Below are 24,217 nucleotides of genomic sequence, written 5' to 3'. Positions count from 1 at the left end.
TGGTTTTTTTCTTAATTAGTATTACGTAAGGCCTTTTGTTCCAACAAGATAACTCAATTATTTTTATATGCAAGAGCATAATTGATTTATTTCTTATCTTATATGTGAACATAATTTTAATTCGTCTTTTAAAATAAATTTTACATTTTTCTAGACTACTTCCAAGAAAACACCACTTGGTTAAAAAAAATTAAAACACAAAATTTATTTCAGAAAATCACGCCAAAAATAATCATTTACAAAGAGTAATTATGTTATTTGGGATGGAGAGACCGAGAGAGTATAGTTGAAATTAGGGGTGTCAATGGATATTTAAAAACCGACTAAATCGACCGAACCGTACCGTACCGAATCGATTTTTAGGTTTCTTTTAATAAAACCGTAGGTTTTTATATAAATTTATAACCGTACCGATAATTAGGGTAGGTTTTTTATTTTATGAAAATAAATCGAAAAATACCGAACCGTACCGAATAAATTTACATGTAGAAAATATATTTATATATTAAGTTTAAAAATAATAAAGCATTAATTTTATTTGGGCATTGGAATTATACAAATGGTTAAAAGCCAACGAGTAATTAAACTCATAATCCTAATTTCCAAAACTATTATGCTACTTCTATTGAAACTAAATTATTTTCAGCATATTCGTTAGGAAGACACAAAGTATTCTAGCGATTATGAGCAGCAAACTACAATGTATTGAGTATGTTTCTTTTCGTATGATTTAAATTTATCTTTTTGAATATTTAATCTTCCATATACTTTATTCTTGAATCCCAACTTGGTTAATATCTTTTCATTTGTGTGATTTATATTTTCTTTGTCTTTGCTTAGTTTCTTTTATGCTGATGTAGAATAGTTGATGGATCTAATACTATGACCATCTTTTATGTTTTCTTAATTCATCACCCTTTAAACAACAAAGATGTCTAGAGAGTTTTGCGAAATTCTATAAAAGTATGTATGTTATTGCATTCTATTTCTACTAGTAATTTTTACCTGACATTTAAAAAAAATACCAAAAATTAACCTAAACGTACCGATACCGAAGAGAAACCGACATGATTGAGACGGTTTCGGAAAGTCTAATTTTGATTGTACATAATAAAATAACCAAAAAATTGATACGATACAAATTTTATAAAATAATCGGTTGAACCGAACCATTGACACCCGTAGTTGAGACATGAAACAAGTTGCTATCTACTGCTCCCTCTGTGTCACTTTCTCCTTTATTTAACATTATTTATTAGTAGATTCTAAAAAGATTAACATATTTCTTAAAAAACTTTTAAAGTTATACAAATATTATGATTAGTTTAAAACCATAAGTTTGAAAGATTTTATATAAATATACAAATGTTATAGTATACTTAAAAAATTAATTTTATTAAAGTTTGTGCCAAATAAAGTGAAAGGATGGAGATATTATGAATTACCTTAAAACCAGTAGAGAAGACAATCAATATATGGAACTGCATTAACATTAAGGGGTCGTTTGGGAGGAGGTATTAAAAAAAACAATGCAAGCATTAGCTTTGTGCATTAGTAATACCTTGTTTGGTATATTTTTTCAATAACTAATACTTGCATTAGTTATACATCATACTTGATATTAGCCTATGTATAAGTAATACATAGAAAACCATGACATTAGTAATACCAAGGCTATTAATGCAATGCATTAGTATGGTTAAAGACAAAATTATCCTTAAAGTCCCTTAAAACTAGAGAATATGGAGGACATTTTTGTAAATAACTATTTTTCTTAAAAATTATGCAATGCATTATAATTTTTAATACACCACACCAAACAGTTTATAAGAAATAATATCTGCATAACTAATGTTTGCATTAATAACCCATATATTACTAATCTATATATTACTAATACACTGTATTATATACTATTCTTATACACCCGACCAAACGACCCCTAACATTAACAATAAGGGGAAGACTAAACGCTGGCGGAGTCTAAAGGAGAAATTAGTGGCACGGGCAAAAAAGTAGAGAGGGCCGGGGATAAGGGAAGGGGGACAAAAAGAGTCCCCATAGTCCAACTCAGGTCCTGTCATGTCGGCGCACTCAAAGTTCTTTTTGAGGACATTAGACATTTGACAAAATTCAAAAACAAGAAAAGAATAAAGAATTAGCACTCCTACTTTGGAAAATTGAGAGAAGATTTAATTAATGCCAGCTTTATCATCTCATTAAAGTGTAAAACAAATACTCCACTAATAAGCATGTTTTGGCAATGAATGAATACGTGTGAGGTACAAAACCCGACTAATTAATGTGGCAGTATAACCAATGAAAAAAGCCATATCATATACTATCAGTTAAAACAAAGCAACTTAAATTATTAATAATCTCTAATACCAGACTCATCATCTCCGATCGATATCTGTCGTTTTTTTACCTCCCTCCCCAACTCCGTAACTACATTGATGGAGCCACCTCCACCTCATTGGCTCTTCAACCAACACAACACCCATCATATCATTACTGTTAGAGCATCTGTAATAAACATGAATATTGGTGAAAAGAGAAAATGGCAAATTTTTCCTTTTTTTTTTTTTTTTTAATAGTTGTTATAATCTTACATAGAAAATGAAAGGATATTGCTAATTTATTGAAAGTGAAGAAAATATGGTGGGTCCTATAGAGATTCTTGAATTGCTGTAACAATTGCGATTTGAGCTCTTTTTTATTATGATATTTGCTTTTGTTATATCTAACGGATATATATTCACGACCTTAAAGTAAAGTTGCCATTTTTTAAAATCTATTCTTCATGTTAGTCTTGAGGCCTAGATTGTATCGTATTTTTGGTCATATCTAAGGTTAGAAGCTGGAAGTTCTTTGTATGGATGATTTTGGCTAATGAATTTGAGAGAAGAGGTGAAAGCTATTACTCCATTATTTTCAGGCTAGTCTGATCTATCCAAAAGAAAAAGGAGAGGTGGCGGCAGATGAGATAAAAAAGAAAAAAGGAAAAAAAATAATATTTAAGTATTTACCCGTCACTTCTTGTGTCACATCTTGGATACACAATGTTTAATAGGCACATTTTGAATGTACCAAGCGTGTCTAATGTTTAACCGTCCTAGTATAAAAAGTGATCACAACCTTAAGGGCCATTTGTATTTGTATGAATTTCAACTAATTCATTATATAGATGTTACCATCTATAATCTTGACTTTTATTCTCTGAAAAAGCAAATACCTTGAGTGGATTAAGAGAGGGAGGGAGAAAGTGTACAATTGGTGAACCAAACAGGTAAATGTGGATTGAAAGCAAAAGATGGGAACTCAATTGTAATTTGTTCCTAAATCCTACGTAAACAAGACTTTCGGAATACGTATTCTAATGCGGTCAACTTTGACCGCAAAGCGCATTGCATCAAAACAACATTAGACGGAATCTTCAATAATTAGCAAAGTGAATGTCAAAACCGATATTTTAGGAACAAATCAGGGCAGTTTAATTAATCATCTTTGAACTTCACAACTATAACAGTTACATTCTCCGCTGTCACATTCCTGTTCAGCTCATCACATTTATTATATCTTCTCTTCCACTTGCTCATTAAGCAAACACAACGAGAAGCTGAGAGAGAGAGAGAATGCAGGTGAGTTCTCCATTTTCATGGCGGGATTTGAAATTTCTTCTTCTCTCACTGTAAATTGAATTAGTTTTAACTTTTTCCTGGTTAATTTATGTACTTTTAGGAGGTAAGAACAGTACGGGTAGGTAATGTATCAGATCTGGCGACCGAGAGAGAAGTTCGCGAGTTCTTCTCGTTTTCTGGGGAGATTGAGCGCATTGAGATTCGGCGGTGAGTAGCTTCACTTTTTCTGCAATGTTTCGTGAGGTTTAAACACTTTAATCAGTATATTTGAGTTCAAGTGTTCCTTTTTTGACTGATTTTGGTGTGGAGTGCAGAGAACAAGGACAATCGAAGACTGCGTTTGTTACGTTTAAAGATCCGAAAGCGCTTGAAATTGCCTTGTTGTTGTCGGTAATTTTCATTTTCTTAACTTATAGTCTAAAACTGTGTATGTTTTTATCTTTCAAGCTATTCGTACATGATTTTTTTTCTAACCACTGCGGTGTACAATTACACTATCATGTACATGTAACTCTTTATAATAAGCATTTTATTGGTAAAAAGAGGTCAACCTGGTGCACTTAGCTCCCTCTATGTGCGGGATCCGGAGAAGGGTTGGACCTCATTGGCTCTTACCTTGCATTATCTGCAAGAGGCTATTTTCGCGGCTTGAATTGATGACCTCCTTGTCACACGGCTGACAATTTTTACCCCTTAAATAAGCATTTATTGGTAGCTTGAATAAAATGGTAAACAAACATACTATAACCTGTTAAACTACACCGAGAGGGTAATTTTCTTTAAACTGTTAAATCCTCTATATGTTGGTGCAATAAATGATTTAGCAGCATTACAGGGGCAGTTGATTCGAGTTGAATAACTTGTTCAGATTGTGAAAGAATAGATCTTTATGCGAAGTATGACCTTGTGTTGCATCATTAAGACATTAACCCATGGAAATTTAAGGTGTAGAAAGTAAATCTGAGATTCTGTTTTCTTTTGCGAAACTTTTGTCTGATGGAGAAAGTACAGGTAGTTTTTGCCATTAAACATGGCATGTAGGCTCAACTATACATAAGTGTGTTTTTCATCATTTCTTTTGGAAATTCTAGAGTTAACAAATTCTCCAACTGTTACCTATATTTGTATTTGGGTTTTAAATAACCTAACTATATAATTAAATCTTTTATATAACTTAAATCTTTATGAAATATAGCAACTTGGCCTATGTAAATGACGTTGACTCCTTGTTAGATATGATCAGGGAGTTGCACAATATGTAAATTTAGACACACTTTCTTAGTGCTGTCCTTTCCATCTATAAATTACTTATCACCAATAAAAATTCTTTATGAAATATAATGAGTATATGACAACCTCCCCTAATCTTGTTGCGTTTGGCCAGTGATTCATGATGCCTACTTGACAATGTTCCGAAGTTGCTTGATTTCTTCTACATAGAGAACAAATGGATGGCGCTCCTAAGAACAATTACTATAGTACATCAAAACTTGATATGCCATTATTCTTCGGAAGCTAATAAAGCACATGGAAATTGGTTTTATGTCTATTCACTGCTACTGATTTGTTAGAATTGCTCGTTTGAAAGATTGAGTACCCTTACAATTTTACCCATTTTGCAGGGAGCGACCATAGTGGATCAGATTGTAAATATTACTCAGGCAGAAAACTATGTTCCACCATCTGAGACTCGGGTAACTACATAGACAAGTGTGAAAGTGTTATCTCTTTACATATAATTGCAAAAATCAGTTATGGACATATAATAATTTAGAAATGTCTATATTGGAAATTTATGTAGTCTAGTCGTTGCTTACAGGAAGTCAGGATAGTTGATAATGCTGTGAATGTGGCCGGAGAAAGTTCCTCTCCACTTGCTGAGGTAATGAAGTAAATAAAGCTGGATGATTCTTTTTTCGTGTTATTAAAAAGTTGCGCATATTTTGTCCACAAGATCATAAAAGCTGCTATCTCTATAGAGAGCTTTTAGATATGGAAGAACCATTGCAAGTATTTTGTAGTGTAGGATGTATTATGATTTGCACCTTCGATGCACTTTGCAGGCAGATATTTGTTTTCGACTGTGTATTTATTATTGGCTCTTTTCGGCTTTATAGTATTCTGCATTAATTGTAGCATCTCTTGATCACTTGTCTCTGTTAGCAGGCCAAACCTACTTCTCCTAGCAATGCAAGGGTGAATGGGAAAGAATATATCAGCAAAGCACAAGATGTTGTCTCAAATATGTTGGCAAAAGGTTCAGCTATCAGACAAGATGCAGTGAATAAAGCCAAGGCATTTGATGAGAAACACCAATTAAGAGCCACTGCATCTGCCAGGGTCGTTTCCTTTGACCGAAGAGTTGGGCTAACAGAAAAGCTTACGGTTGGAATTTCAGTTGTAAATGAGAGAGTTAAATCTGTTGATCAAAGGCTTCAAGTGTCAGATAAAACGATGGCTGCAGTTATGGCAGCAGAAAGGAAATTGAATGACACAGGATCAGCGGTCAAATCAAGCAGGTCTGGGTTCTTTAAATGTTTATGTGATTCAAATCAGTTGTTTTAACAATGCCTTTCTATAGTTGTTGCCACAGTTAGTTCTTAGGGTTTCTACAGTTTTACCTGCTGTCTTTTGTTTCTTTGTTTGCTTCTATTTACTGAGATAATCTCCTGAGAGAATCTTGCATGCTGTTAGTGGCTATATGAGCTGAATTACCCTACATTTTGAATTATAGAAAGGAATGGGAAGTAAGGGAAAGTTTTAAAATTCTCTACTCTTGTTTGATTTGTTAAAAGAGGAGGAAATAACGCAAGAGGGCTACCAGTTTTCCCCCTTGGGGCCACTTGTTTAAATTGAGAGATGGGAACAGCATATATTTTCCTTTCCTCACAACATTCTGATAAAAGAAAGAAAAAGATAAGTTTTCTTTCACATTCCGTGCTTTGCCACGTATCATTTCCTTCTGTAGTCAGGTTTTCATCTTATCTCATTGAACAGCAGAGTTGGATTGCTCTGTCAGCAGACTTCTTGATTTGACATCTGAAAGAGCATTGGGCATTGAACCATTGTTTTGAAAATCACTGCTACATTTTCTGCATTATCTAGTACGGGGCCTCGTAATATCTTCTTAAACAATTTCAAACTCTTCTTAAATTGCGAGTCCTGGTACCGTAATCAGTAGCTTTCCCTTGGGATAATTAAAATGAATTCTTCAACTTTTAGATTTTGCATAGCTTACTAATCCAACTCTGTTGAAGTTGAAAACTAGGCATGTTACTCTTACTTGCTGAAGGAGGATCAGAGTCCACAAACTTCAGTTGGTTGAGGAGGCAAAGATCATCTTGATTTGATCTTCTGTGATAAACATTTTATAAAAATGTGTATGGCCACTCACGTTGCCTATCCGTCGTGCATTTTCCTCAACTAAAAGAGATAGACTAAATATAGTGCATCTCCCAAATAGAAGATCGAGTGAGGGGGAGAACTAGCTTGAAGACGAATGAAATTGAAAAATCTAAAACAAAAATAGACATCTCTGAGACAAGAAAAGATCGCAAGGAAATAGATAATTTCTGAAGGAAACTCGATCTGGTTAGATTGAGGGAGTTAAATTGGAATACTTGCACGGATCACTTGATCTTGATTTTCTCATTAAGTGTTTTGGAGTTAGCGGGTAGTGCTTGTTTATATTATAATTTTTGTTGTTTTCTGCTTCTCATTTAATTTCCAGAAAGATGTGAGACAGTGAGAGTCCCCTCTATAATTAAGTGGACCTTTTTCTCTAATAATTGCACTTTGGTTGAACCATTTGTACCGTAGCAAGCAAGCATAAAGTGTTATTATTATAATATTACTAAAGCTTCACATTTCCATTATTCTGGAGCTGTTCAGGTATGTTAATGCTGGAGCTGCCTGGTTGAATGGTGCTTTTACTAAAGTAGCTAAGGTTGGGCAAGTTGCTAGTACAAAAACAAGAGAAAAATGGAGTTTTGCGTTGTCAAATTTGACAGCAAGGGTATGGTTTTCCTCATTTCTCTTCTCTCCTGTATATTTTTAAGTCTACCTTTTGTCTATCAATTCATTTCCTTTATTTATCCTGATCGTGTAGATCACAAACAACAATAGAAAAACATATGAAAAGAAATATTCTGATAGGTGGGATAAAATATTGAGTATCTTCATCGGGAATCATGCTATTACGAGGACATGCTTTTTGCTCTTTGAGTTATTGCCAAAATATCATGTCTAAGATACACAATATTTTCTTCTGGAGACTCATTATTGTTTGGCAAAGTGGAATTAGAAATTAGATGCCATGAGGTTACCTCAAAGCTCCGTCATCACTTAGGTCATTGCCATCTTCCACTTGTTCTATAAGTAAACTTTGTGTGAACTAAAATTGCGTTATCTGATCATTCTTGCACTTACAAGGTTTGTATCTAGTACTCTAGCAATTTCAGGAACCCTAAAAGAAAAATGCACTCTCATTTGCAGACTGTTACTCTGCATATGTGTCCCTAACTAGAAGATAAATTTGACAAGACCCACTTCAATTTTGTAAAATTTATCTGCTGTGGCAAGATCTGCATCTAATCCTCTATAGGTCCATAAAAGAAATAGAACTCAGGTATTTTTCGGACTGTTGTCCCTAACCAGAAGTCAGGCTTAATATTGCGCCCACTTTGATTTTCTAAACCTTCGTGCTTGTTAAAATTAGTGACATCAGTTTCTTTCTTCTTCTCGAACAATTAGTGACATCAGTCACAAGCTGTCAAGTTCTTCAGCCGATGTAGCCATCCGGCAATTTCCACTCTCGTTACATCTCCTAGCTTCTGAGTTCTGACTCATTTCTTGATTTGTTTTTTTTTGGGTCCCATTTCAATATATGTTCTTTGTGAAGTTTGCAGCTCGACGTACAATGTTTCTAGGGTCTGTATGGTGCTATATATGTTTTCAATTGGCCCTATAAAAAATTACTAGAAAGCTTGTATGTTTTATCTTCTATCTGGCTAACATTATAGCCAAAAAGGAAAAACAAAAAACAAAGTGCTGGAAATCCATCACTTGACTACTACACATGCCTCTTTGATGTAACCAGGAAGGAAATGAGAGAACAATTAGAATCAAAAGAGTTAGTGGTGGGCAGACAACCCTAAATATTGGTGGGATCTCATACACAAGTGTTAAAACATTTTTGAATAGTAGTATAGTCACAAAGTGCAATCCTTAAGTGTAGATAGCACTATGTTGGATGGCTAAATGCTCCCCCCTCCCTCTGCCATTTCTTTCTTTCTTGTTTGTATATTTCAGGATCTAAATTGAGTGTAGTATTACTGGTATACTGAAACTGAAGTTCCGCCTTGCAGGATCCTTCTATTGTTGCCTAAATCATATATATGAATTTGTGTTGGAGTTGCGAAGTTGTCTCTGTCAAATAGCTTGGGATTCCAATAACTATTTCCTTACATCTCGAAATTGGGATCCGGTATGCAGATTGCTGATCGTCAATGCCAAATTCAAGCTAGTTTTCATTTGTGATGTAATTCTTTTCATTGGTTTATTTCTTCACATCTTTTGTGGAGTGGAGTGGAGTGGTGTGGTGAATACGAGGTTGTGTAATTCTTTTTAGTTTGTAAGCCTTTCAAGTCACGATAGGTTAGGAGCTTGTATTTGGCATCATATCTTTCTTGGTGAGGTGAGGCCGAATTTTAGTATAAGGAAACAAAAACCAAGTATGATATTCTTGTATTTTTTAAAAAAAAATTTCCTTACCAGAATTCCGGACTCGGCCATTGCTTCCAAGTCCCCTATTTAATTGGCAAGAAACCCTTAAATATTATTAACAACAAAAAAGAGGTAGCAATAATAGATCATTGATGGTTAATTATTAGCAACAGCAAAAAAGCGAAAAGTAATAATGTAGAGGATATACTTACAGTGTACGTAACAGAGCACCCCATATTTTTTCAACTCTAGTCTAACTAAAAATAAAAGATATCCTTGTGTCAATGTTATGCGATCTACATTTCGTCACTTTGTAATACAATTTAATTTTATTGTTCACACCAAATCGTTATAAATTAAAGAGAAAATGCCCTCCGGGTGGTAGAATATTGTGAACCGTAGTGCCCTATTACCCACAACGCATGCATGCACAAAAGGTACACTGCAAATCATTAACGAAATTAACGAATTTCATCAAAACCACCCAATTGATCTATCCATCTTCTCTCCCCAGCCATTTCCTCCCTCCACCCCCCACCCTGCAAAAAGAAAAAGAAAAATATTTCCTTCATTTCTCTACAGATTTCTATAATCATTTTCTGGTTTGATTTTTCTTGGAGCTTCTTGTGACAGCTCCAAGATAAGGTCAATCTCTTTGCTTAATTTCTTCTCGCATGTTCAATGTCCAATTCTTGAATTACAAGGAAAATTGAAGATTGTGAAATTATAATATATATATATATATATTTTCTTTGTTGATCATGGTAATAAATGCAAGTTTGGATAATATTGGGATTCGACAAAGGTTGAAATTTTGATTCTGAGCACTATATCTTATGTTTATTAATTTTTGATGGGGAATACATGCTCGGGACCCACTTTGAACAAAGATTCAGCAGATTCATCAAAGACAGAAGCAAAAGGTTCTGATTCTGTTAGCTCTAATGTCCAGAGTACCCCTCCTCCTCATCTTCAGATACCTGGAGATCAGCCTCAGGATGACAAATCAAGAAATTCCCTAAAGGATGTCAAAGTGGAAGACACTAATAAAAACAGCAGTGCAAATGGCAATGATACCGTTACCAATAAGCCAGTGGAAGATGTGAAAAGAAACAAGTCTAGTAATCTTAAGCGAGTATTGAGTGCAGGGCTTCAAGTTGAATCTGTTTTGGGACGAAAAACGGGCAATTTGAAAGAAATTTATACTTTAGGAAGGAAACTAGGACAAGGGCAATTTGGGACAACGTTTTTGTGCGTGGACAAAGCTCAAGGAAAGGAATTTGCGTGTAAGTCAATTGCTAAAAGGAAGTTGACAACTGAAGAGGATGTGGAGGATGTTAGGAGAGAAATCCAGATAATGCACCACTTGGCAGGGCACCCTAGCGTTGTACAGATTGTTGGGGCTTATGAGGATGCTGTTGCTGTTCATGTCGTAATGGAGCTTTGCGCTGGTGGGGAGCTTTTCGATAGGATTATTAAGAGGGGGCATTATTCAGAGAAGAAGGCTGCTGAACTTGCAAGAGTAATAGTAGGTGTTGTAGAAGCATGCCATTCATTGGGAGTTATGCATAGGGACCTCAAACCTGAGAACTTCCTTTTTGTCAACGAGCAAGAGGAGTCGCCATTAAAGACCATTGACTTTGGGTTATCTATGTTCTTTAGACCAGGTATACATTCTGCTTAAACAAAGTTCCTTAAGTACTTGTGCTAATCTTGCCCCTTCATCTGTCATCTATCAGGAACTTACTGGAAATTGTTGAACTCAAATTTATCCATGCAATAATAGATTAACTTGCATATCATTTGTTAGTTGTGTTAGCTCCAATAAACACACACTTAAAGCTTTAGTTAAGGATGTTTTTCAATCATCTTTTTCCACCGTTTATGAACGTGATAGTTTGTTGAGGATCTTCCTTTGTTATTTTGCTTAAAACAAGTTTCTGCCGGCCTTTTGGCAATGTATCTTAAGAGTTTATCAACAAAAGGAAGAGAAGAAAGCCTTGTTTAAACAATAAATAAGTTTTGGAATTGGTTTCTTGTTTAGACAATACATAAGTTTTGGAATTGGTTTCTCAAGATAGCAAAGACGCCTTGTGTACTCTTAAACTTCTATTATGCAAAATATAACGTAATCTTTTAATCCTTTTAATTAGGTTACAATTTGAAAATTACTTTTGTGAGCTTTTTAATAGTCTTATACTGATATTACAAGGTCTCAAGGCCAAATCAGGACAAAGGAAGAAGTAGATGTAACCACATTTGATCAACACCAAAACTCCTCATTTCCTCACTCATGCTTATAACATCATAAATTTAGTTTTTACCTGTAATAGCAAAGTTAATTGTCATGGACTCGCAAACAGGATCTCCTGAATTACTCCAGATATCTGGTATCCTGTACTTTGACAAATCTGTTGCTTTTAATGACACTAAAGCCTGTAATTTCCTATTACTATGATGTTAAAATAACTGAGAAATCATCGTCATATATTCCCTACATTTCTGCTGCCTATTCTAGAAAGTGAACATCTCATTTCTGGGGTATGAGGTTTAGAATCTTATTAAAATATTACAAGCTATATGCAATATAAAATTGATTTATACAGACAAGTATATCATATTCTTAAGTTGGTCTAGCTACTTGGAGCCTTTTTGTTATAATTGCAACACCCGCATGAATTTCAGATTGGGAATATTTTTCTTCACTTACAGGAGCACAAAACTTGGTATTGTGCCCCAAAGCTATCAATTTTGTGAAGATATAGATGTGAGATATTTGTTGCTTTGAAGAATTTTTGGACGTGCACCTTCAATTTACTGTAAAACCAGAAGTGCGCATTTCCTTCCAAACTAGTAAAAAACTCTGAATATCCAAAAAATCAACCCAAGAAATCTCTACTTCCTACTACCTGGGGAAGAGTAGTTATCTAATGCTGATCATTAAAGCCATGTATGTATTTACTTAAATGTAATTGTAGGATCTTATTGTTGCTGTCATCTGTTTCTTCTAGCTGTTGTAACTTACTTTCTGACGCCTGACCAAGAATTAAAATCTTTTTGCATCCAGGTGAAACCTTCACCGATGTCGTTGGAAGCCCTTACTATGTGGCCCCAGAAGTCTTGCGGAAGCGTTATGGTCCAGAATGTGATATTTGGAGTGCTGGAGTCATTATTTATATACTTCTTAGTGGTGTGCCTCCATTTTGGGATGGTGAGATTTTGTGATTTTCTTTCTTCACAATTTGTTTCTATAATTCTAAGCTATCGTGATATGTTGATCATATTGCATAATGCATGTTGATGTTTTTCTATCAGAAACGGAGCAAGGTATATTTGAACAGATTGTGAAGGGGGAACTTGACTTAGTATCAGAACCTTGGCCAACTATATCAGAAAGTGCAAAAGACCTGGTCAGAAAAATGCTTGCGAGAGATCCCAAAAAGAGGCTGACAGCTCATGAAGTTCTCTGTAAGATGCAGTATTATCTAATCCAATCCTTTATTCTCTTGACATCCTTTTGTATTTTTGTATTTGGCGGTGATGCTTCTCATCCTTTATTCTCGGCGTAACATGGTCGTGCAGTCTGCATACTTGTCTGCTCAAACAGATTTTGACTTACTTCTTCAATCATTCTTAGGGTAGAACGTGATTAAAATTGTTATTCTATTTGTTGCAGAAATATTCTTGTTCCTGTTAGCCTCTTTTGTTTTTTCCTTTGTCCAATGTGTTTTTAATATGGACAAAGTTTTACTGAGAGAAGCTGGAGATGCCAAAAGAAAATATATGAAATACTGGATCTTGGTAGCAGTCACGGATTAGTAAGCTTTTCTCATTGCAGCATCTGCTGTACTGCAAAACAAGATATAGAAAATTCAACAATTTTTATTTTCTTTCTGGCTATACATCAGGCGACTTTCATGAGATGGGAAAAAACGTAAATTTTGAACATCAACATTTACTTCTACACTTCAAAGCATAAGATCATTTAAAGAAAGAAGATGATGGACAGAAGCTGCAATTCGTCTCAAGCTAATGTTTGAGCAACTTTGTTTTCGGTGTAGAGTTTTGCCAAATTGTTGTCAGGTTGGACACATGATTAGAAGGCCTATGCGCCTAGCAACCATATTGGTTAACAAAATTGTGAAATATGAGGAAGATAGGCCTTCTACTTTGAGCTTCTGTGATGGATAGGATAATAGAGATTTTGACCTTTTACTTGACCTTCTTTGATGGATCGATTAACAGAGACTATGACATATATGGGAAATGTAATTGAAAAGGCATTCATAAATTGATAGAAACTCAATAGTTTCTTAACTTATCAGTGGTCTGAAGAAGTCCATTTATCTGTTTGTGTATTTGTTGGATGCTCTTTGAATTGAATGAAAGACTGTTTATTATCTATTTCAGGTCACCCGTGGGTCCGTGTAGGTGGGGTTGCTCCAGATAAGCCTCTTGATTCTGCTGTTCTTACTCGTCTCAATCAATTTTCTGCAATGAATAAATTAAAGAAGATAGCAATCAGAGTAAGTTCCAATTCCTGGCACCTTTGATCACTGGTCTTATATTTGGTATTTCTCATTTTGACGATAAATAATCTTTAGTAGAAACAAACTTGAGAACTATATCTGTTCTAAAAAGAAAATGGTTTATTATGTTTGATTGTTTCCAATATATGTCTCACAATATTTTACTTCTAGCACTTCACATTTTATTATGTATAATTTTGCCTTGAGATGAATTTAAATGGGGAACATGGTCAGTGGTGATTCATGTAGCCGATAGCAGCTTGTTTGAGATTGAGGCGCAGTTGTTGTTTGACCAGAAACAGAATATCCTTTCATATTACTGCTACCAACTAATACTAGGCTTTTATTATTGTGCTTGACCAGTTCAGCTGTTTTGTTTAGGTTATTGCTGAAAATCTGTCTGGAGAGGAAATTGCAGGACTGAAGCAAATGTTCAAAATGATAGACACAGATAACAGTGGACATATTACGCTAGAGGAACTGAAAAAGGGTTTGGAAAAAGTGGGCGCCAATCTTAAGGATTCAGAAATAAACAGTTTAATGCAAGCGGTACGCAAAAGTTTCTCTTTTCATTTTTGGTTTTGTTTTTATTTGTTGTGTTCAATAGCTTTCGTACTTGCTTTGAGTCAATGATATCTTGTTCAAACGACAACACCTTAAACCTATTATTTCCAAGATGATATCAAAATAAAAACCAAAACAAAACTAAGTTGTTGTATTATCCAATGGCACCGCAGCATCAGAAATATTGATCTCTTAGCTGCATTTCCTAATGAAATTATGAAAGATATAGTACACCAGCATTGAGTCGGGAACCCCAAACTTTTGATTAGAGGTCGAACCACATAAATAATCCTATCCTTATGCAAAATCAGAGACGCAGTACAAAGGCCAAAATAGAGAAAGGCTCAATTTTGTTTCTTAAGATAGGTAACTGTTCAGTAAACTTTCCCAGTGAGCAATACAAATTTTAGTTGCTCAACTATGTTGACTGTAGTTGTTGGATTTTGGGGGTGGGGTGATTAACTGAATTAAGATAGTTAGCCTTGTGGTCTAAGCTAAGATAATCTGTGCTAAAAGCCTTCAGTATTACAACTGTACAAATATTCTTCAATTCATCAGATTGAAGGCCAACCTTTGCCTGCTTCAACCACACATATCATAACAATCGAGAATGTAATTTGTGGAGAAATTTATAAGATATTTGAAGTGACCAACCACTGACATTATCTACATGAAGTTTGAAGTAACCAACTGAATTTCAGAGGTCAATCTTTTTTGCTGATATATAAATTTTATCTTCCATAGAAAAAAGGCCAAGCAAAATCTGTAGGAATTCATATCTTCCGAACAATAGACCATTAAGTGTGATCCTTGTTTAGCAATTTTATCTCATTTCTCTGTGGAAAAATGCAGGCAGATATGGATAATAGTGGTACCATTGACTATGGCGAGTTTATCGCTGCTATGCTCCATCTAAACAAAGTCCAGAAGGAGGATCATATGTATGCCGCCTTTTCATATTTTGATCAAGATGGTAGCGGATATATTACACAGGAAGAGCTCCAACAGGCCTGTGAGAAGTTTGGTTTGAGCAATATTCCCATGGAAGAACTTATGCGTGAAGTTGATCAAGATAATGTATCCTCGTGATCTTATCATTCTGATCAGAGTTTTATTTCTAATACCATGCAAATACACAATATGCACGATTAAATGCAGGAACATAGAAAAAAGTGTGATTATAGTAGTGCGAATGAAGAATGCTCAAACTTCAAACTAATTAGTTTTCTATGCTTATTTCTCTTCAGGATGGGCGCATTGATTACAATGAATTTGTGGCAATGATGCAAGATACAGGTTTTGGTAAGAATGGTAACAAAAGAGTGTGAGCATTGGCATTCTGGAGGCCTTAGAATCCGGTAAAACTTGATTTTGACCTTAACTCTTTGGTTAGTTATTTACTTTTGTATTATCATTCGCGCCATTACATGACGACAGAAACTTTGATTGAATTATACATTAGCCAGGCATTGGAGATCGAAGGCTAAATCTTTTGTTCCATCTTAGCATTCCTGTTTCATTAAGTCATCTATTTTCTTCAATTTATGAAGTTGATGTTCATAATTCTGCGTGCCCATTCTAATTTCAGGCTTGCTAGGCCCTTTGATCGACAAAACTACTACGGATACTGTGGAAGCAGATATGAACTTTGAGGTTCTCATGTTTCGCTGAATCGCCAGTTTTACTGTTTTGGATCAAAATTGAATTTTCAGCAGAAGTAATGCATGATAGTCCTACGTCCAAACCCAATGCTTTTCTATCCTTACCTTTAGGCGTATACATAATATCAGCCTAGATGAATTTTGATGTGTACTATATTCTTTTTTTTTGGATGAATTTTGATGTGTACTACATTCTTTCTTTTGATAGTACTAATGAATTACATTTTGGAGAGTCTTTAACTTCTTCTCTTGTTAAAACAGTTACAGTAATGAGTAGTGACTTCTCTCTTTTGTAACTGCTGAGACATCACTGCTGCTATTTGCTACAGTAATGTGTAGTGACTTCTCTCTTCTGTAACTGCTGAGACATCACTGTTGCTATTATTTCTTCCCCTTTCTCCTCAACTCCTTCCTATTTCTCTTTTGAGGTACGTACCTTTGTCTCTCAATAATAATTGATCATATATTATTGAATTTTGCAAATAGCGTAAAATATACTTCTCATGTTTCAATTTATGTGATATAGTTTGACTGAAGTTTAAGAAAAAATAAAAAATTTTGAAACTTGTGGTCTTTAAACAACTCAAAACACTAAAAACAGTCAAAAAATAGCAGAAACTACAAAAATCATACTTATAAATGTGAGTTCCCACTAATATATATATTTCACAGTTGAGTTTGTTAAATATTTGACTGAGACCAAAAGTGCTAACTTTTGACAAACTTAAAGGACTAAAACTTCTTAGTGCGTACTTAAGGGATTACTTTAAATCTACCCTTAAACATAAAGGACCTTTTTAATCATTTTCTTATATGTACCTCGCATTTATTTATGCGTTCAAGTCCGTACGTATTCATACAACTTAGTAAAGAGTTTCCCGTGCGAGGCACGGGCCTAATTCCAAGAGAAAACTATTTCTTAATTTAATCGTTCATTGTTGACTTATCACATAAGTTCATCTGAGATTAAATAAAATAATATTTAACTTATAGTATATTGATATAATTTTTGCAACATTAAACTTATATTAACCGAATTGTCCTTAAAAAATTATAGAAAAAGTGATTCTAACATTTTTAGTAGGAAATATTTCCTTCCACTCATAGAATGAAACTGGAAAGGTTGTTGTTTTTTTCCTTTACTTTTCCTTCTTCACCTAATATAATTTCGTAAAATGAACCTAAATTATTTTTTACTTAATCCATAACTGACTTTGAAAACAAACATGAAATAAATTAAGTGGCAGGAAATTTTATTGAATATATGTTCTCTTAGCTAAACACATCATTTTTTTGATGACATATGATATGACACTGTCATTTTTCTAAAGCCAAATTAGTGATAATGTATTTTTATGCACTGTTAAAAGGTAGCTTGGTATACAAAGTATGTTGTATTCACGTAGGGTCCGAAAAAAGGACTGCATCCTAAAGGGTACATGTAGACAGCCTACCCTAATAAATTTTACACACTGTAACTTTGTTGAAATTGAATTATAGCTAGCCTGAGATACTTCTTAATTTGGCAAAATATGTAGTTTAAATTTACGAAATAAAATAAAAAAGGGGATAAAATTCCTTGTTTCATGTCGTAGAACTATGCAAGAAATTCTGTTTTAAGATTGACTTGGTTCAATAGTTGGGGGTTTTACCTATGGCATGGGCTAATTAAGACATTTTATTTGTCTGTTTCTATTTTAATTGATACTTTTTATCAGTTCCTAATTCTATTTTAAACAAAACCAGCCAAACTTTGCAAGGGCAATTTTTTTAAATTATTGGAGTACATTATTAGGTTGTAACAATAATGTTCTAGTTGAGTTCTAAGGAAGTGCCTTTCAAAAGTTCTTTTAACACGACTCAAACTTGAGAAAAAGAATAATTGTTTGAAGACTTGATAGTAGTTAAAATGGAAACACTATTTTTGAACAATATTTAATTCAGCAATTTATTTTCCATCTTGAACTTATTTTTCTTACAATTACCGCAATAAAGAGAAAGGCAAACTTTTATTTGACAGGAATAAGTAAAAATACATGACAACAACTTGAAAAAAGCGCACAAGGAAGTTAATATGGAGCCCGGTAAGGAGCCCGGTAAATTGATTATACTCCATGTTTATTAATTTAATGGAAGGACGAATAATCATGCAACAAATACCGTTTTTTAGCTTAAGCAGTTGGATGAACGACAATTTAAATTAATTCATAATAATTTTTTTGTTGCTAAAGAACCTCTTCAGTTAATCTTAAATCACCAAAAATAATTGAAAATAACTTTGTTATATAATTTTGTTTGTCCCAACTATTACTCAGAAATCAAATTTTAAAAGGAGGTTGCTTTATGATCATGTCGTGTTAATTAGCATAAGCAATTTTTTTTTGCCTAACTTATGTTGAATGGTATAAAGATTCCTTTTTAAAACACAAAAGAATTGTTTCCAACTTAGACACGAAATTCATTGTAACGACCCGTCTGGTCGTTTTGAGTGTTGTAGCTCCGTTTCCCCATTTACTGCTTATTTTATGCTCACTTGTCGTTATGTGACTTACCGGAGGTAGTTGGTTCGGTTCCGGAATGAGTTGAGACATAGCCTGTTTGGCCAAACTTCTAAAATTTGCTTATTTTGAGAAGCATTTCTTTTCAAAAGTGCTTTTCAAAAAAGTATTTTTGGTGAAAATAGTTTATATTTGGCTAATTAATTTGGAAAGCACTTTTGAGCAACAATTAGTGTTTGGTCAAGCTTTTAAAAAATACTTTTAAGTGTATTTTTCTAAAAAGTGCTTTTCAAAAAAGTGCTTCTAAGGAGAAGCTACTTTTTTCTACTTCTCAAAAACTGCTTCTGCTTTTACTCAAAAGCACTTATTTTCCTTAAAAAAGCTTGGCCAAATGCCTTAATTTTGAGGAAAGAAATACTTTTGACAAAAAAAGCACTTTTGGCCAAGAAAAAAGCTTGGCCAAACAGGCTATTAGTCTTAAGGTTGGAAGCTTAAGTTGAAAAGGTTGATCGGATATTGACTTATATGTAAATAGCTCCGGAATGGAGTTTTGATGATTTCGATAGCTCCGTTGGATGATTTTAGACTTAGGAGTGTGTCCGGATAGTGATTTGGAGGTCCGTAGTTGATTTAGGTTTGAAATGGCGAAAGTTGAAAAATTAGAAGTTTTGAAAATTGAGAAGTTTGACGGAGCATTGACTTTGTGGTTACCGGACTCAGATTTTGGTTTCGGGAGTTGGAGTAGGTCCGTTGTGTCATTTATGACTTGTGTACAAAATTTGAGGTCAATCAGACTTGATTTGATAGGTTCCGGCATCGATTGTAGAAGTTGAAATTTCTTAGTTTTCATTAGGCTTGAATTTGAGTGCAATTTGTGTTTTAGATGTTGTTTGATGTGACTTGAGGCCTTGACTAAGTTCGTATTGTGTTTTGGGACTTATTGGTATGTTTGGTTGAGGTCCCGGGGGCCTCGGGTTGATTTCGTATGGTTAACGGATCAAATGTTGGACTTCAGAAATAACTGGAGAGTGTTGGACTGGTGTAATCGCACATACGGAGGTCATGGTCGTAGGTGCGTGGCTGGCATCACAGAAGTGGCTTGGAAGGAAGTGGACAGTGGTCACATGTGCGAGGTTATTTTCCGCACCTGCGTAATTGCAGATGCGGCGTATTGGGCGCAGAAGCGGATTTGGATGAGCTGGGGGAGTTGCGCAGATGCAAGGGTATTTCCGCACCTGCGAGAGCACAAATGCGAAGAAGGTCGTGCAGGTGCGAGCGCAGGAGTCGCCAGGAGAACCACAAAAGCGGGGAATTTATCGCTTCTGCGACACCGCAGATGCAGGTAAGTTGGTCGCAGGTGCAAAAAGCACTGGGCAGAATATAAACGTTGGGTTCCGAGGTTTTTATAATTTTTGGACTTTACAAACTCGGACTAAGGCAATTTTTGAGAGTAATTTCGAGGGGTTTCTTGAGGTAAGTCACTTGTGATCATTTTTATTCAATAATATTGTTTCCCCATCGAATTTTCCACCTAGTTTGTGTGTTTTTGAGGTGGAATTTTAGGAGTTTGAGGCTATGGATTTGGAGAGTTAAATTTAGGGATTTGAGTGACGATTTGGTGTTGGAATTTGGTAAATTTGGTATAGTTGGACTCATGGTTGAATGGGCTTTCAGATTTTGTAACTTTTATCGGATTCCAAGACGTGGGCCCGGGGATCGACTTTTGAGTTGACTTTTTGACTTTTGATTAAGAACTTAGTATTTTCATATGAAATTGATTCCTATAGCTTGAGTTGATCGTTTCGAATTATTTTTGGCTAGATTCGAGGTACTCGGAGGTCGATTCTCGAGGCAAGGGATTGTTGGAGTAGAGATTTACACGGTTTGAGGTAAGTAACACTTTTAAATTTGGTTCTGAGGGTACGAATCTCTGAAATTATGTGCTATGTGATTGGTGTTGAGATGACGCGCATATTATGTGACAGGCGTGTGGGCCCGCATCGTAGTAATTGTGATTTAGTTAATTCCATGGAGCTGTGTAGCTATCTTATCTAAACATTATTACTGTACTCTATGTGTTAGAGTACTTGAGGTGTGATTTATGCTAGAAATAATATTTAGGCTATATGATAGTATTATTGGGACCCACAATGGTCATTATTTGCTTAATTGCAGTTATGTACTCAGTCGCATTCATTATTGCATATCATATCTCAGTCTCTATTATCGTATATTATCACATCTTGTATCATTGATTGGGGCTGCTTAGCATGAGTGTTGTGAGCCCGAGAAACTGGAGAGATTGATGACTGAGTGAGGCCGAAGGCCTGTTTGTGAGTGATATTTATGGGATCGGGCTACACGTCGCGACAAGCTTTATTGATTCATGCCAGGATTTGGCTTATTATAGCGCTTGGGCTGGATCTGTCCTTCGGAGTCTGCACAACCACAGTGATAGTAGTTGCTATTGATTCACGATATTTAATTCGAGCTGGATCTGTCCCGGACTGTATCTACCCTGTACAATGTTGAGTGATTGAGTGTGATGAGTGAGAACTGAGATTGTCAGTGGAGTATTCCGAGAGTGTGAGTACGCGATGCTTTCATTGTGTTGCATCACATACGATATGCATATTGACATGTAGATATATCAATGTCTTATTCCTCGTATCATCCAGACTTGACATATTTTATCTGTTCTGAGTTTAACTGTTGAACTTGAAGCATGTCTACATTTTCTGTATTGTATTTCTGTAAATGGTCTGTACCTGTGAGGCTCGTCACTACTTTTAGTCCAAAGGTTAGACTTGTTACTTATTGAGTTAGTTGTACTCACGCTACACCCTGCACTTCGTGTGTAGATATAGATATTTTCGGGCACGGTGGTTGTTGATCTCAGAGTTTCCAACCGTTCAGAGATTATCGAGGTAATTGCCCTGGCGTCCGCACACCTTGACTCTCCTCCCCTATCCCTCAGTTTTACTTATTCAGTTTCTGTTTTCTTAGATAGTATATCAGACTCTGTATTTGTATAGATGCTCATGTACTCAGTGACACCCGGGTTTTGGGAAACTTCTGTATTTAGTTATGACATTTTCATCTAGTTTTTATGAAAATATTACTTATTTAAATCTGCTTTAGTATATTTTGGATTTGAAAGAGTTGGTATGTATGAGTTGTCCGCTTGCCTAGTATCATGATAAGCGCCATCACGACATGTTGAGTTTTGGGTCGTGACATTTATTTAGAGGATTTTGATATTTTTGTCAAAATAGATACTCTATTTTGTTTTATCTATAGCATAAAAAATTTAGTGAGATGTTTAGACAAGAAATTCATTTTGAGATTTTTGTCAAACATTTATTGAGTTTCCTATTTCCCGTTTGAAAATTTTCAATCCCCTTTCAAGCACAGGATATGTACCCTCTAAGAGTGAAGACTCTTATCACATAAGTGTACAAGTTAGGAGTACTTTATATTCTTATAAGTTTTATTGAATAATCCACTTTACCTATTTTTTTCTCAAATTGTCATACTAACAATGAATACAAGTTATTTAACAGAATTTTTTCTTCCAATAATTGAAAAGAATAATATTCATATATAGTTCTTCATTTATCAATTAATACAATTTATTTACAAACCATTCTTCTTCTCAGGGGTAAGTGAAAAGTATAATAATCATATATAATTCTTAATTGAGTCATTCCTCCGTCACAGTAATAACTAAGACAATCTAGTTAGAAATCTCTATTTTTTTTTATAGTAAATGAAAAGCATAATAAAGTATATAATTGTCTCTTTATTTATTTTTGTGATGGTAATAGATAGTACTTCTTTTTTTTTTTTTACTTTAAATTGACTCTATTTTATTCTAACCAAAATGTTTTACCCAAAAAAGTTACTATTATTTCTATAAGATTTTAGAGATGAATATGCTAAAGTTAGATCAATTTTATTTTATGATGACCAAAATTGAACTTATATTATATAAATTTCTATAAATTAATATGCTAAAGTTTGGATAATTTTTTATTTACAATAAAGGGAATAATCAAGTTTACAAAAATGATTTTTTTTTTGTATGCAATGAAGTTCATATTGAAGAAGAAAATATTTACCTAAAGCACATATGCCAAAAGATGTATGATGGATACACTTGTGAATTGTGAGAGCATGTGTCACTTTCATGTGACAACAGCAACTGTAATGCCTTTTTGGGCATTGAAAGAAGTTCGTACTATTCATCGAATTTTACAAAATTGAACAAGTGTATTTATTGTAAAAAGGTACAAAGTTAGGGGCAAAATAAGACTTTGAAAAAAGTACTGCAACTCTATCCATTACCTATACAAGGATGCATTGGGAAGTAGAGTAAATAATGCTGATTGTTCAGTCAACACAACAGAAAATCAATTCTCTACACCAGAAGGTACAATACACCTCGGCAAGAAAAATAAATAATTCCGAAAATACCCCTAAACCAGGCAGGCATGTTGACTGTCAGCTGTGTGTATTCCCTCTTATAAGAAGTAGGAAAATAAAAGGCCTCTAAAACCAAAATACTCTCTCTCTCTCTCTCATTGCTGACCGGAGCTCTCTCGCCGTCTTCAATTTATCCTAATGCACACCTCTGGGCAAGTATAACGTTCACTCGATTCAGCATATTTCAGTATTTGTGATTTTCGAGATTGATGATTAAACTTCACGTAAATCTAGAGATAATAATTTCAATAAGTTTATAGGTTAATATCGTTGCACTACAATCCCAATAATTAAAATCTATATACACTAACAATATAAAGATTTTTCATGCTTATTTAGAAAATTACCAAATTGTTTCTCTACTCATGCTTTGCTATAAACAACTATATGCAGTTGACTTACATATAACCTGATAGTGTAAAATACCTCCACATTTATCCCGATTTTGTATATGCGGGTATTTTTACTATATTTTTAGGCACACTTTTTTTCTTATCTTTTTTAGCAGTATCTGAAGAAGCTATTTATTAGTTAAAGTGGAGGAGATTGATGAGAAGACGAAGCCCTATGATAATTTTGCTGAAAATACTTTGCTCGTTGATGAAGAATTAGAGAATGGGAAGAAGACTCTCAGACACAAGACCTAGGGTTTTCGGACTATACGATGTAAATGGTCTCACTTGTGTCTTTGGTGCCTTTTAATTCTGAGTCTTAGACACTGACACGTGTGAGCATCACAACCTTTAGAAGATTTGATCAAGTGTCGTTGATGTAAATAAATAGGGAATAAGTAGGAAGCTTCCTACTGCTCGTGATTTGCACATAGTAGAGAATAAAGGAATAAAAGTTAGTTGGGCATAGGGATTGATAATTGTACAGATGGCTAGAATAGGTTTAATTTCTGCATTTTTCCTTACGTTATCTTTTCATGTATAAATAGAGGCTATACTGTAAATGAAATATACAAAGAAAATTTCTGCATCATCAGTCTCTCATTTTTTCATTATATCAGAGCAGATCTCTGCTCAATCCTTGAACTTCATCTTCTAATTTTCCTTTTTCCTTTTGCTCAACTTCATCTACCATCATGACTAGAACATGTTATTCACCCACAC

The 24,217-nt window shown here is 34.5% G+C and overlaps 2 protein-coding genes across 2 annotated transcripts; both read left to right on the top strand.

Moving 5' to 3' along the window:
• The first annotated feature begins 3,510 nt into the window (after positions 1-3,510).
• LOC104108330 (binding partner of ACD11 1) lies at positions 3,511-9,418 on the top strand. Its single transcript, XM_009617341.4, has 8 exons — positions 3,511-3,641; positions 3,742-3,848; positions 3,956-4,031; positions 5,264-5,335; positions 5,461-5,523; positions 5,808-6,160; positions 7,533-7,656; positions 9,008-9,418. Exons 1-8 carry the CDS (start codon positions 3,636-3,638, stop codon positions 9,026-9,028), a joined length of 822 nt encoding a protein of 273 aa, XP_009615636.1. The 5' UTR covers positions 3,511-3,635; the 3' UTR covers positions 9,029-9,418.
• Positions 9,419-9,751: 333 nt separating this feature from the next.
• Positions 9,752-16,350, top strand: LOC104108332 (calcium-dependent protein kinase 20-like). Its single transcript, XM_009617342.4, has 8 exons — positions 9,752-11,032; positions 12,433-12,576; positions 12,681-12,833; positions 13,776-13,891; positions 14,276-14,443; positions 15,311-15,535; positions 15,706-15,816; positions 16,047-16,350. Exons 1-7 carry the CDS (start codon positions 10,219-10,221, stop codon positions 15,784-15,786), a joined length of 1,701 nt encoding a protein of 566 aa, XP_009615637.1. The 5' UTR covers positions 9,752-10,218; the 3' UTR covers positions 15,787-15,816; positions 16,047-16,350.
• The last annotated feature ends 7,867 nt before the right edge of the window (positions 16,351-24,217 follow it).

The sequence above is a fragment of the Nicotiana tomentosiformis genome, chromosome 10 (genome assembly GCF_000390325.3).
Source record: "Nicotiana tomentosiformis chromosome 10, ASM39032v3, whole genome shotgun sequence".
In the NCBI taxonomy this organism is placed as follows: domain Eukaryota; kingdom Viridiplantae; phylum Streptophyta; class Magnoliopsida; order Solanales; family Solanaceae; genus Nicotiana; species Nicotiana tomentosiformis.
Note: the sequence above shows the minus strand (reverse complement) of the source record. Positions and strands in the feature narration are given on the sequence as shown.

Bases quoted from the DNA above. Each gene is read 5' to 3' on its own strand.
- LOC104108330 (XM_009617341.4), top strand. The intron at 5,524-5,807 runs GTAATGAAGTAA...CTCTGTTAGCAG, and splicing joins GTTCCTCTCCACTTGCTGAG to GCCAAACCTACTTCTCCTAG. The intron at 6,161-7,532 runs GTCTGGGTTCTT...GGAGCTGTTCAG, and splicing joins TCAGCGGTCAAATCAAGCAG to GTATGTTAATGCTGGAGCTG.
- LOC104108332 (XM_009617342.4), top strand. From the start codon at position 10,219: ATGGGGAATACATGCTCGGGACCCACTTTGAACAAAGATTCAGCAGAT. The intron at 14,444-15,310 runs GTACGCAAAAGT...GGAAAAATGCAG, and splicing joins TAAACAGTTTAATGCAAGCG to GCAGATATGGATAATAGTGG. The intron at 15,536-15,705 runs GTATCCTCGTGA...ATTTCTCTTCAG, and splicing joins GTGAAGTTGATCAAGATAAT to GATGGGCGCATTGATTACAA.